This window comes from Gopherus flavomarginatus, chromosome 15, assembly GCF_025201925.1.
Source record: "Gopherus flavomarginatus isolate rGopFla2 chromosome 15, rGopFla2.mat.asm, whole genome shotgun sequence".
Taxonomy (NCBI): Eukaryota; Metazoa; Chordata; order Testudines; family Testudinidae; genus Gopherus; species Gopherus flavomarginatus.
This window is the reverse complement of record NC_066631.1, coordinates 17,569,314-17,582,524: the sequence shown is the minus strand read 5'-3', so window position 1 is coordinate 17,582,524 and position 13,211 is coordinate 17,569,314. Positions and strand designations below refer to the sequence as shown.

Below are 13,211 nucleotides of genomic sequence, written 5' to 3'. Positions count from 1 at the left end.
GCGGGGGGGGGGATTATTTTAATCGTGTATTATTAGGATTGGAGGATTTTATAAATGCAATGGGCGGATTCCGTGGCAGAATCTGTGGAAACGGGTGGAAAAAAAATTCGCTTTTTTCCGCGGGCATTTTAGTTTCCCGGTGACGTCACGCAAGACCCAGCCCTTCCTTGAAGCCCGCCCTCCCCCTCGTGTATGTGTGCGGTATGAGGTGGGGACGGGTCGTGCGGGGAGATGGGCGGGAGGTGAGTGTAATGGGGAGAGCGCTCCCGGAGGAGCCCGAGCCGAGGCTCGCCTCATAGGTGCTTGTTAGGCGCAGACGTAGGGAGCCGCGCTGAGATGCGGTGGCAGCCTGGTGTGGTCCTGGGGGGCGCGGACGGGATGCCCTAGGCTAGTGTCTTGGTGCGCTGGGTACTGCACGCGTGGCTGAGGGTGCGCTCCTGGTGCCGGGCTGTGTAGTGATAGTGCTGCACGCTGGTGGTGGCGGCGGCGGCGTTGCACCATGGTACATGGGGTGAGGTGGTGGGCCACGGTGATGGCCCTTTGCTGCGGCACACGGGAGTGTGGCTTCAGGGCTGTGCACTTTGGCACCCGGCCTCGAGTGGGGTGGGCACGCTGATGGCCCTTTGCTATGGCACGTGGGGGAGTGCGCCGTGATGGTTCCCTGGCACCGGGGTAGCATGGAGTGGAAGGCTGCAGTGGCATCACACCCTGTTACGTGAGCATTGTGGCATCGGTACGCTGGTAATGGGGGATGGCATGCTGTGGTGTGTTTGGAGTGGAGGGGCGTGGCCATGATTACACATGGTGATAGCCCAGGGCGTGTGTTGTGATGAAACCATGTTGTGACATATTGGTAGCAGGGGCTGGTGGGGTGCATTGCGGCTCGAACTCCCAACATTTTCTAACTTCAACAAGTTCTCGTTCAAAGAGTATTAAATCTGTAAAACTGAAATCTTTACAGGACTGAAGAAGTGATGGAAGGAAATAGTAGTCTCTGTGTCCCTGAAGAAGAAAACATGGCCCCTTCTGTAGAAGAAGAAAGTATGACTGAGGTGGAAATTAAGCAAGACAAAGGAGATAGTAGCCATGCAGAGAATACAGAAAATTGCCCTGATATGTACAGATATATCAAAGGAGATTTGTTTACATCAGAGATTTATAAAGTAGAAATTCAGAATCTTCCAAAATATATTGGCTTTAATGATGTAAAGAAATTTCTTGCCAAATATGGACTTAACCCTCACAAGATAAAACTTTTTGGGAAACAAACTTTTGCATTTGTGACATTTAAAAGTGAAGAGGAAAGGGACAAAGCTATGAAAGTCCTTCATGGAGCCATGTGGAAGAGCCGATATTTGAGTGTTAGGCTCGCAAAGCCTAAAGCTGATCCCATTGTAAAAAAGAGGAAGAAAGAAGTGGAGGACACTGAACAGAGAGAGGCAAAGCGTCCAGCTTTAGCAAAAGACAGTGAAGAGGAGTCTCTCAGTAAACAGATAGCAGATGTGGTGACACCTTTGTGGAATATACCATATGAAGAACAGCTGACAAAGAAGAAGCAAGAGTGTGAACAAGTGCTGCAGAAACTGACAAAGTAATTTCTTTTTATAATGGTACTTTACTAATGTTCATGAGCTTTAATACAAATTTGTATTAATATAGCTAAAATCCAGTAAACCTTTTCCCTATTCCCTACACAAATAGAACAGTATAAGTAAGTCTCTTTTAATATGTAAGAATGCTTTTCCTTAAATTACCACCTCAACCCCAGATCTTGAAAATTACATTGGTCTAATGTATAGGACTTGATATTTGTAGTACTTAATCTGTTTGAAAAGACCCTGCTAAATTAAGGGATGTGGTTTTAAGGAAAATTATTCCATAACCCACCAAGGTTAAAAAAGATTTTATATTGGTGACAAGCTAGAATTGGCAGGTTCTCAGTGATATAAGGGATGAACTCTGTTAGGTGGTGAGATGTAAGATTTCAGACACATCATTCTGATGGTCTTCTATCAACCCTTCTGCTCTAATTCTCACACTTTATTTAGTCTTTAAAGAATTACTCCTAAGAAAATATTTTAAATATAAAATTAGTTTTATCTATGCCTCATTCAGTTATATAACTATCTATATAAATAAAACATTTAACCTTGATAGTCATTAGACACTTAAAAAAATAAAAGCAGACAAGGTTATTTTTCCCCACTTCCATGTTTAAATACCCACCCAGGTCCCATCATCTTAAGATTCTACTTTGCAGCAGCCATTATTTCACTTGAGCAGGACTAGATGAGACTCCCTTTACCTGTCAACATTATTCCTTAATTAGTCAGGGAGGTTGTTACAGAAAATTGCAGGACTCTATTGTTTCCCTTTTTACAGTGATTCCAACCAAGGGGTGACAAATCAACAGTTGCATTATCATAGAACTTTGTAGTTATTTTATGTATTTATATAGATTTTAAAATGTGCATTTAGTAGCAGTAAGATGTAAATACAGTTTAGATTTCCCATTGACAAGACTCTTGTGGAAGAATATCCTTCAGGTATTAAATAACTCGCTTTCAGACAAGAAAAATAAAATTGGATGTAGGGCTTTGGAGCTGTGCTCCGGCTCTGCTCCAGCTCCAGGCAAAAACCTGCTGCTCCATTGCTCCTGAGCTGCTCCGGGCTCCACCCCAAAGCCCTGATTGGATGTCTGTAAATGGTCCTGTATTGTTTTGTATAACAGCCAGCTAACCTGATTCAGTTGTTTTAAATACATATATTTACTGAAAGGCTTGTCTTCTGTAAATCTGTTTAACTTTTGCAGGGAAATAGGAAACAACAACAAAGCCCTGTTACCTTGGTTGTTTGTACAGAAGCAGAAGTATAATAAAATCTGTTGCCCAGTAGAGGGAGTGAAAGCATCACCATTACAGGTACCTCAAACTCTATCTTGTGGGCATGGAGTGATAATGTGTAATACACTCTGAAAGTAAACTGTTGGTCTAAAGGATGAGGGGGCTATCTGATGGGTAATACCAACCTACACATTTTTTTGCTACCACAGTAACTGTGCAGAAGCTCGTGCTTTACTACATTTTGCATAAATACCATAATGGCACTACTAATCAGGAGTAAAAAAACAAAAAAGGCTATAAATGAATTGAAACCTTACAAAAATGAAAAATATTGGATTGTGCTTTTTCTCCATAGGCTTCCTTACTAGTTTGTAATACAAATTCAGATTTTTTCAAAGGAGTTTTGCATTTATTACCCAGATATAGCAAAACCTCCTAACTATAACTCAAGTTCTTTCAACAATATTACTAGACCCTTCTTCAGAAATTAAAATTTCCATATGGGCTGAAATTTGGTATTCTGGGTCTCAGGCCATCGATAAAGAAATTAATTCACTAACTAAACTTTAATATTACAAAATTAAAATTTAAGACTAGTGCTACAACAGATGTTTCAGGACAGGAGCAGTTGATATGCAAGGTTCTATGTATATAGTTTAGGTAATCTTATTTCTTATTTTAAAATTTTAGACTGAATACCGCAACAAATGTGAATTTTTGATTGGAATGAGTTTAAATCAAGAAGACAAAACTGTGGGTTGTCGCCTTGGCAAATACAAGGGTGGAAGCTGTGCTGTAGTGGAACCATTTGAGACTATTCACATTCCTGCTGTTGCCAAAAAGGTAGTGAAGGCTTTTCAAGACTACATAAGGTGAGAACTAAATTAGGCTGAATGTCTTACCCTGAAAGGTTTTTTCTGTCTTAAATATTTTGAAACATGTACAAAATGAAACATTTTGAAGAGCTGGATGGTTATTTTAGAACTGAAACTTAAGTAAATTGGTTCCATTCTGTAGCAACTCCTTTATAGTTTGTTTTTACACACAGCTCATCATATGTTTGTTTTATTTTACTTACTTTTATTGAGCTTTTTCAGTGTGTTCAGCACTATGCAATACATAGAGGAGGACAGTTACTGCCTTAAGGTATTTGGATTTAACATGGACAGGCAGTATTAAATCAAAGTATTAAATGGCCCAATCTCAAAATAGGGCAGATATTTTCATGTAAAGTTTTCTCATGTTCTCATTGTAATTGGTTGGTTGATGTTGAAAGGATTTACAGAGAAAAGAGTTTTAAAGAGGAATTTGAATGACAGAGGGCAATAGTTTTGGCATACAAGAAAATGGGGGACTTTTCCACATGTAAGGTCAGCCTGAAGGAAGGCACAAACAGGGGCGGCTCCAGGCACCAGCATGCCAAGCGCGTGCCTGGGACGGCAAGCTGCGGGGGGTGCTCTGCTGTTCGCCGCGAGGGCAGCAGGCAGGTTGCCTTCAGCAGCATGTCTGTGGAGGGTCTGCTGGTTCTGCGGCTTCGGCGGACCTCCCGCAGGCAAGCCACCGAAGGCTGCCTGCCTGCCGTGCTTGGGGCAGTAAAATACCTAGAGCTGCCCCGGGCACAAAGATGAAAATTATGAGACTCCTGAGTAAGAAACAGTTAGGAAAAGGGCAAAAAAAGATTTTGAACAAATGAGAATAGAGATGTGGCAGAACCCTGAAGGTAAAACTGAGACGTTTTAAAGGGCAATGACATGATCTAAACATTGAGAAAGAAAGATACCTGTATCTGTATTTTTGATTAAGTGAAGGGTGACAGGTGAGAATCATGAAAACCAGAGAGGAGGAAGAGGTTGAATTCATTAGAGGAGAGATGATCAAGGCTTGGATCTGAGTTTTAGCCTTAAAGTATTGCGATTAGGTGTATAGATGCTTCAAGGGACCTCTCTTGCAGTCTGTGGGCAGGCTAACAACAATAGAGATAAAAGGCTGCAGCCCTGCCAAAACAGACAGAGCCACAGTGAAGGGGCTCCACAGGGTGAGACCTGAAGTCATCCAGAGAAACCCATTTCTTCCAGAAGGGATCAGAGAAGATTACCAGGCAGGAGGTACCTGCAAGGCCCTGAGTTAGGAAGCATCAAGAGATTTAAACAAATAAGCCACTGACCATACCACCCAGGCTATGATACAGAGGAGAGAGTGGGCCTGGGTCCCCTACCACCTTCATACAGGGGAGTGTAGGACTGCTGAGAACCCAGATCTGAGTGGAAACAATAACAGACATATTGAACTATGGCTTTGTGTTCCTGTTTCAAGTGACTTTATTTCTGTCCTGTTGAAGAAAGAAGGGAAGAAACCCATAAAGGGGATAGCACTGGAAAAGGGACTAGGAGACGCCCTGAGACAAAGGGCCAAATCTAAGACTATCGAGCAATGGTCTGCTAAAGGGGTTGGAAGAATTTTGGGTAGAATAAGACTCCTTTCGGTCCCAAAAGGGGGGAGAGACAAGTAACCCAGCTGGAGGACTGGAGTTACTGATGAAGATTGATAGATATAGGTTCTGTTCCTGAATGAACTAAGTGAAACTGAGGCAGGGATAACCACAGTTCTGTGGCAGACACCATAGTGTACTACAGGCCAGAGCTCCCTCAGTTACAAGTATATTTTGCAGATGTCAACAAGGGTAAAACTAATCTTTTGAATTTAATAACAGCTTATTTTCTTCTACCTTATTGTATGGTGGAGTTGTTTTACTTATCTGAATTATTAAACATTATTCAGAAGTTGCTCTTCTATTCAGTAACTGAACTTTTGAAAATTGCAGGACAACCCCTTACTCAGTGTACAGCCTGGAAACCTATGAAGGTCACTGGAAACAGCTCACGGTCCGCACCAGCAAAAATGGTCATATCATGGCAATTGTTTATTTTAATCCTCAGGTACTGAAACTTTATATAATATAAGAAAAAACCCTGAATGCAATGGACACTTGTTTAATGAATTAGCTGATTCTCAAGCAAAGTTCTCTGATAGTAGTACTATATATTATCAGATTAAATATGAGTAATGTTGTTCATAATTACTCTACCTCTTAATTACAAAGCCTATAGATTTATTTTTTTTTTTAAAGAAAGTTCAGTCAGTTTGTCTGAAAACTATAAATTATCTGATGACTTTCTTCTTCATAGTCATGTCTCTGGGAAATGTTATTTTGTATATGGAATCCCTGTGTGGGGCAGGACTCTTAGATTTGACATATAAAAATTAGGCAAAGCATGACCATGTATTATGTATAAGGGTGTTACAGGTAGCAACATCTACAATTAATGTCCCATAGAAAATAATACAGTAGTTAGAATCATTGTTCGATATTTTTTGTTTCTAGTCAACACTTCCATATATAAATATTTGCCTCTCAATACACAAGCAAATAAATAAAACTGAACAGAACAAATACTAAATTAAAGTGTTGGAAAATAACCAAACATATAATAATCACATCTTCCTTTCAATTGGAATGTCTAGAAATTAAGTAAAGAAGAGCTTGTTGACCTGAAAACCTCACTGGCAAAATACTTTACAGAAGGAACTGGAAAGGAGAGTGGGGTAACCTCTCTTTACTTTGTAGAGGAAGGGCAGAGGTAAGTTTTGTACCTGTAAAAGAAACCTTAAGTGGCATTTCTCCTGTAACTACCACCCTGCATAGCAATGAATATAGAAAGAGTAGCAGTGTTGTTGTTTTATTGCTAAAAGTATTTACATTGTCCATGCAGAAGACTCCTAATATTTTATGGTCTTCTGCGTCATAACTGTTGTTTCTCTACTTATGGATTAAGTGCCCTTTTTTAATCGGATAAAGGCAGTTAGAGCTTTGTATTGGGATAAACCTGGCTAGTTAGGGGCTGTCACAGGAAGAGGATACCTTTTTTGTTTTGTTGTGGAGAACCCAGGAAGAAATTTTCTGGGACACTTCTCCTGCTCTCCCCACCTCCTTCCTTCCTTGCCAGCTTCTGTCTGCTTTTGCTCTCTTCATCTCTGTCCTTCACAGAGCAATCTCTCTTCTTTTGCCTGAGGACCACATTTTATTTTTCCAGAAACAATAAATGCCTCCTCTTTCTGCCTCTGTACAATGGCAGATATACCTTCTGAGAACAGAAATTGGACAGTAAGACAAAACTTTTGGTCTTAAGATATTTTACAACTTTCCTTAACAACAGCCTGTGAATTGTTTAATTGTTGCATTGATAGGCCTCATCCTGTTACAGTGAAGCAAAATTATTGTACAATCAGCTCTATGTCCAACTAAATTTATTCTTCAGTAACTTTGCTAGGTTTCCTATGTGTGTTAATAGTGATGCCCAATTCTCACTAGTAAAAATAGAAAATCAGCAAATGTAAGGTCAGAAATCAACAAAGTTCTGTTTTTAAAACTGTTGTGTGTGGATTGGTGGTTGTTTTGTTTTGTTTTGTTTTTAAAGGTCCCGTTAACGTGCTTATAGTGTCCTTCTTCCTTCCCCCTTTGAATGTGTCTGTACTATAAGTGGCCATGGCTAAAACCTGCGGTAATGTGTTTGGTGGCTTTTTTCTTTCAGAAAATCACCCAATCGTGAAGACTTGCCCTTACAACATTTGGCTGGTGATAAGTACATATATGAAGAGCTTCTTGGTCTAAAGTTTAGAATTTCCCCCCATGCATTTTTCCAAGTAATGTTGGTATTGAGTTCTGCTAAATTAAATTGTATTAGAGCTGAAGTAATAAGATGGACTGCTTAAATTACTGCATTAAGGTTTTTAAACATTTTTAACAAAATATTTGGCTAAGAACAGTAAGATGGCTAATACTGCAGAAAAAATGCTGCATGGACAAAGAGGCTGCAGAAATATACTGAGGAATCTAAACTCCATAATTACATAAATCTGACGTAACTGAAAATAATTTTTAATGGATGAATACCAGTTTTTGCTATATTAAATATTTAGTTTCAGCATTTTAGCTGAAGTGAATGTTTAATGGGATTTTTTTGTACTACTTTGGTATCTGACACATTCTGTGTTAGCAGTCTGAATAGAACAGAAGAGAAGGCTGGTTACTCACCATGTGCAATAACTGAAGTTCTTCAGGATGGTTGTCCCTAGGGTGCTGCACTTTAGATGAATCTGTATCCTGCACCTGTGATTGGAGAATTTGAGTAGCAGTACTCGTTTGGGGCACACATGCACTGTCCTTGTCTCACGCCATCTCTGGTGTTTACCTAGCACTGTGCGACCAAACCCTTCTGAGTTTCTTTTCAGTTTAGCTACTTTCTCTTCCCTGTTTATTTTTCTTTATTTAAAAAAATTTTTTTTTAGTAGATTAGGTATTTTCTTCATTATTCCTAGTTACCCCTTAGTATAGTACACATATCCTCCTCACACGTTCTGCAGAAGAGTTCCATTGTCATAATCTTAATACTCTGCACCAGAAAAGCAAGGAACCTTATGCCAAGGCTTCTTTTGATGGAGAAGTCTCTGCACCTGGCTTCCAATCTAGGATTATGGACTCTTCCTAGACATCAGTCTCCAGCGACAGCATCTGACAGACATTCCTTATCACCCTCGTAGAGCAAAGAACACTCTTCAGAAAACTGGTACTGTGACAGCCAAAGACCCTAAGTGGGCAGGTTTGGAGAGGAGCAGCAGAGGGAAACTTATCCTCCCTTTCCACGGTAGTGCTTGAGCCACTCAAACATGCATCATCACCAAGCATCTCAGAAGCACGACTGTTTATGGCGCCACCTTCTGCCTCTATAATGCATAGCGTGCATTCATCAGTACCAACAACTTACTCGGTACTGCGATAGTTTCTCTTGCACAAAGACCTGCTAGTCTCTTCAGCACTGAAATCTCTCCAATTCCTAGTGATGTTGCTCCAGCATGATCGGTACAATGCCAAGTTACACCACCATCCAGATCAGCTCCTCTCTTCTCCAGTGGTGAGGAGGAAGGGGAGATCTACTCATCACACCACTTCTTCTCCATGCAGACAGCCACCAGATTGAGTCCACCAGAACATCCTGAATACCATCCCATGACCGAAACCCATGGGTGGTATACACATCCAAGGATATCCCCACCAATGTCATTCCTGCCACAGTGATCCAACTGCGATCCATGGGCGGCGTACTGACAATGTTACTCTAAGCCAGTGATTCTCAAACATTTTTACTGGGGACCCCTTTCACATGGTGGGGATAGCTCAGTGGTTTGAGCACTGGCCTGCTACACCCAGGGTTGTGAGTTGAATCCTTGAGGGGGCCATTTAGGGATCTGGGGCAAAAATCTGTCTGGGGATTGGTCCTGCTTTGAGCAGGTGTTTGGACTAGATGATCTCCTGAGGTCCCTTCCAACCCTGATATTCTGTGATTCTATAGCAAGCCTCTGAGTGCAACTCCCCCCCCCCCCCATCAGTTAAAATGCTTTTAAATATATTTAACACCATTATAAATGCTGGAGACAAAGCGGGGTTTGGGGTGGAGGCTGAGAGCTTGCGAACCCCTGAGGAGTTCTCGACCCAGTTTGAGAACCCCTGCTCTAAGCCATCTAGTACTTACAGGGAGAGAGAGACATTCTTCATCACCCTCAATACCTGGACCCTCTGATCCTGCGGAACAGGTGATCGAAGGGCTGGAGAAGACTTCAGATCAGGAGGTCACCTCAGCTACTAATTTCTTCTCCTCCTCTGGACAAAGCAGTCTTGCCCCCACCATCCACGACGGGTGATGATTTTACACAATTCCAAGAGGAGTTTTAAGAGGATTGTGAACTCATTAGAAATACCACTGGAAGAAGTTGCAGAGTCTTGACGCAAGCAGTTGGACATTTGATAAACGTCAACTTCATTCAAGATTGCTCTCCTTATAAACGAGGTGCATAGATCCAGCCAAGACCATCGGCAGACTCCAGCAACAATTCCACCCACTTGTAAAAGAGCAGACAAAAAATATTACATCCCCTCCCAGGGAATGGAACTTTTGTTCTCAGATCCCACACCAAACTCTCTGGTGGTAGAGGGTATGAATGAACAGGACAGACAACATCAATCCGGATGCACCCTGTGTCATAGGAACTGAAGGTGGTTGGACCTCTTTTGGCCTAAGACCTACTCAGCAGCGATCCTACAATTCAGAATTGCCAGTTATGAGGCACTCCTAGCCAAATGTGAAACCACTCAAATTTTTCAAAAATGTCCAAATTTATTATCTCATCTCCTTTAGGACAAAAAAGAGCAATTTAAAGCAGTCATCTTGGAGGGCCACGTTCTTGCTCAAACAGCCTTACAAACCTCACTGGACTCGGCAGACACAGTGGTACAATCCATTGCTACATCCATAGTCATGTGCCAAGCTTCCTGTCTCCACCTTTCTGGGTTCCCCAAGAGATACAGCCCACTGTGGAGGATCTCCTAATCGAGGGACTGAAGCTGTTCCCAGCTAAGATCAAGTTGCTTCACACCCTAAAAGATTCAAGGGTTACTCTTTGGTCTGTAGGCATCTATACACCCACACAGAGAAAGAAGCAAGGGAAATATTACTCACTGCAACGAACAACCTATGCCATACGAATCTGTGCCATACGTACAACCACTGAGGCATAGACAGAGGGCTACAAGACATAGACCTCTCCCATCTCAGCCATCCCAGCAACCCCGCTCAAAACAGCAATTTTGAGGGTTTGGTTGAGGACCCAAGATGCCTCTCCCATTTTTCAAGTGCTGGAACCATCTACAGCCATCCATCCTTTTGGAAACTGTCTGACCCCATTCCACCCAGTGTGGCAGAGTATCATATCAGACAAGTTGGTATTAGAAATCGAGACTGGCTGTTCAGTCCAATTAATCTCCATCCTACCACACAGATTTGTTGATCTAGTTAATCTGATCACTAAACACAAACCAGCCCATAGACATTGGCCAGGACCTGCCTCCAACTATTAGACATCAGCCCACATGTTCACAGAGTACTATGCAATAGAGCAGAACTCGACATCAGATGCTTTGCTGAGACTTACTGTTTTATCATCCTTCACAAATTCAACTCCAAAGCTCTTTCCTTCCAATGAGGGGCACTGCTCTACACTCCGTGGAGCATCCACAAAGACACTCGAAGAAGGGACCGTTACTCACGGAGTGCAATAACTGAGGTTGTTCGAGATCATTGCTCCTGTGGGTGCTCCACTGTCCACCCTTCTTCTTCGGAATTTCCTGCTAGGGACTCTGTGGTAGAGAAGGAACTGTGGAGGTGGGCGTTGGTCACAAAGCACTGTGTAAACATCAGAGATGACGTGAGACAGGGACAGCACATATGTGACCCAAACGGGCACTGCTACTGAAATTCTCCAATCGCAGGTGCAGGGATGCCGATTCACCTACAGTGGAGCACCCACATGGACACTCCTTGAAGTAGTAATACAGTTGCCTGTTGGGAAATATACTACAAATGTTGTATTCCAGATTTTCTTCCAGCAAACACTTAAGCCTCAACAAATAAATTGCTTGTCTGAAAACACAGAAGAGGTAATGTTAGTTTAACAAAACATTTGGAGAGGAGGGGAAATAAAGTGAGTGCTAGCATTAGGGGAAGGAGAATATTTTTCACTTTAGATTGCATGTAACTAACTTCCTTTAGAAATTGGGAATGACACGTGCTTTAAGGAGATCTTATAGTTGCATTTTTATTCCTCACTTGAGATCTTAAGCTAGTAAGTTCTTACCTTCTTAATGTAGACCATTTTCTAGGTTAAAGTTACTGACCTGGACAACTCTTTTTTTCCTGACTCCAGTCCCGGTTCCATACCTTTCCATAACTACACTTGGTTACAGGAAAAGTAATATTAAGGCAGGCAGCATTAATGAGACAAGGTGATTGATGTAGTTACATGGGTATGTCCTCCTATTTCTGTATGTGGAGTATATTTTGTTTCGTTTGTTTCCTCTCCCTGGGTAGGAATTGACCTTTAACATAGATTTGTCCTTTCTTTGCCTGCAGTTTGCTGTCCTCTCTAATTTTGATGTCCAACAAACACGACTTATTTTAATGCGTTAAGCGTATGCTGTATTACATGTTTGAATTTATACCAAAGCAACACCCAAATATGCGAAGGAGTTATATAGGTTTTTTTAACTTTGGTCAAGTTCGGTAACTTTGGTTGAAGTCTTGAATAAGTCCTGGTCTGTTGGGCCAGTTGTATATCTTGCTGTTGCTAGAGCTAAACTTTGATTTGCTATCTCATGCTGTCAGTACAATTCTGCTTTGAACTTTATATGAAAAGTTGGCTTATTTTAATAAGCATGTTAGAGATGGGGAAGGGGGAAGAATGTTTTCATAAAAGGGATTTAATATTGTTTAAGTACAGTATTGGTTTTACTACCTTCGCTGTTGTAACAAAGGGGAACATTTGTGTTGGAATTCCATAGGTAAATACACAGGCTGCAGAGGTTCTATATAAAGCCATTAGAGACTGGGCCCAGCTGAACCAAGATAGCACTGTACTTGATATTTGCTGTGGAACAGGAACAATTGGAATTTCACTGGCAAAGGTGAGCCGTTTGCCTTAAATGTATTGTTCAGCAAATCATATTAAATTAATACATTGAGTCATAAAATGAACTTGAAAGTTAAGTTGCAGATCTCTCATATTGCATTTAACTGAGGAAAATGCTTAAATCAAGTATTGCACTTTGCTATTGCCAGTGCTTTAGGAAGTTGACTTAATTCTGGACATAAATATTTCTCTGCTAGATATTCTGGCTACATTTCCTTAGATTTGAAAAGTCCCACATAACTTAATTTCAATTAACTTCATAGCAACTGACAACTTTCATTGTCAAAAGTACATGAAGGTGTAGTTCATATTTTGAAGAGTGACTGTAAAAAGGATGCTTTATTCATGAATTTTCCCTGTCTCTGCATATATTCAAAGACAGATCTACTTTAGTGATAGTTTTTTAAATATTTCTAGAAACAGTACAGCTAAAACTGACTGAGCTGGACTCTTTCCCATTTTGTGCAGCAACATAATTATTTACTAAGTCCTACTCAGTTACATCTGTGGAAAACCAATGAGAGCTATAAAGTTGTGCACACATAATTGAGAGCCTAATTTAGTCATCATAATTTCTTATTACTGGTAATTATGCACACAGTGGAAAGAATTCTGTTTCACTCTAAGGCAGAGTTTGCAGGGCTGGCAGTGAGGGAGATATATATTTAAGAATAAATTGAGCATGACTAAAATGTCTGCCTATATGTGGATGTGGGGAAGTCAAAGGAAGTCTTTTTCCACCTATCCTTATCTACTGAATAGTCTGAGGGCTTGTCTAGAGGAACAATTAGT

At 41.1% G+C, this 13,211-nt stretch overlaps 1 protein-coding gene across 7 annotated transcripts in view; it reads left to right on the top strand.

The window, feature by feature from the left end:
• TRMT2A (tRNA methyltransferase 2 homolog A) overlaps window positions 1-13,211 on the top strand; it is a 49,635-nt gene that overhangs the window by 135 nt on the left and 36,289 nt on the right. For 3 of the 7 annotated variants that reach the window (XR_007769505.1, XM_050924107.1, XM_050924101.1), the window contains exons 1-8: window positions 33-242; window positions 962-1,591; window positions 2,813-2,921; window positions 3,534-3,715; window positions 5,665-5,779; window positions 6,366-6,481; window positions 7,433-7,553; window positions 12,292-12,414. Coding sequence is in view for 6 of the 7 variants with exons in the window: in XM_050924107.1 (XP_050780064.1) it covers window positions 232-242; window positions 962-1,591; window positions 2,813-2,921; window positions 3,534-3,715; window positions 5,665-5,779; window positions 6,366-6,481; window positions 7,433-7,553; window positions 12,292-12,414 (1,407 nt within the window). In the remaining variant the exon portion in view is untranslated. Of the gene's footprint in view, window positions 1-32; window positions 243-961; window positions 1,592-2,812; window positions 2,922-3,533; window positions 3,716-5,664; window positions 5,780-6,365; window positions 6,482-7,432; window positions 7,554-12,291; window positions 12,415-13,211 lie in introns of those variants that run through there. The other 4 variants (XM_050924106.1, XM_050924102.1, XM_050924103.1 and 1 more) reach the window with 4 other exon arrangements.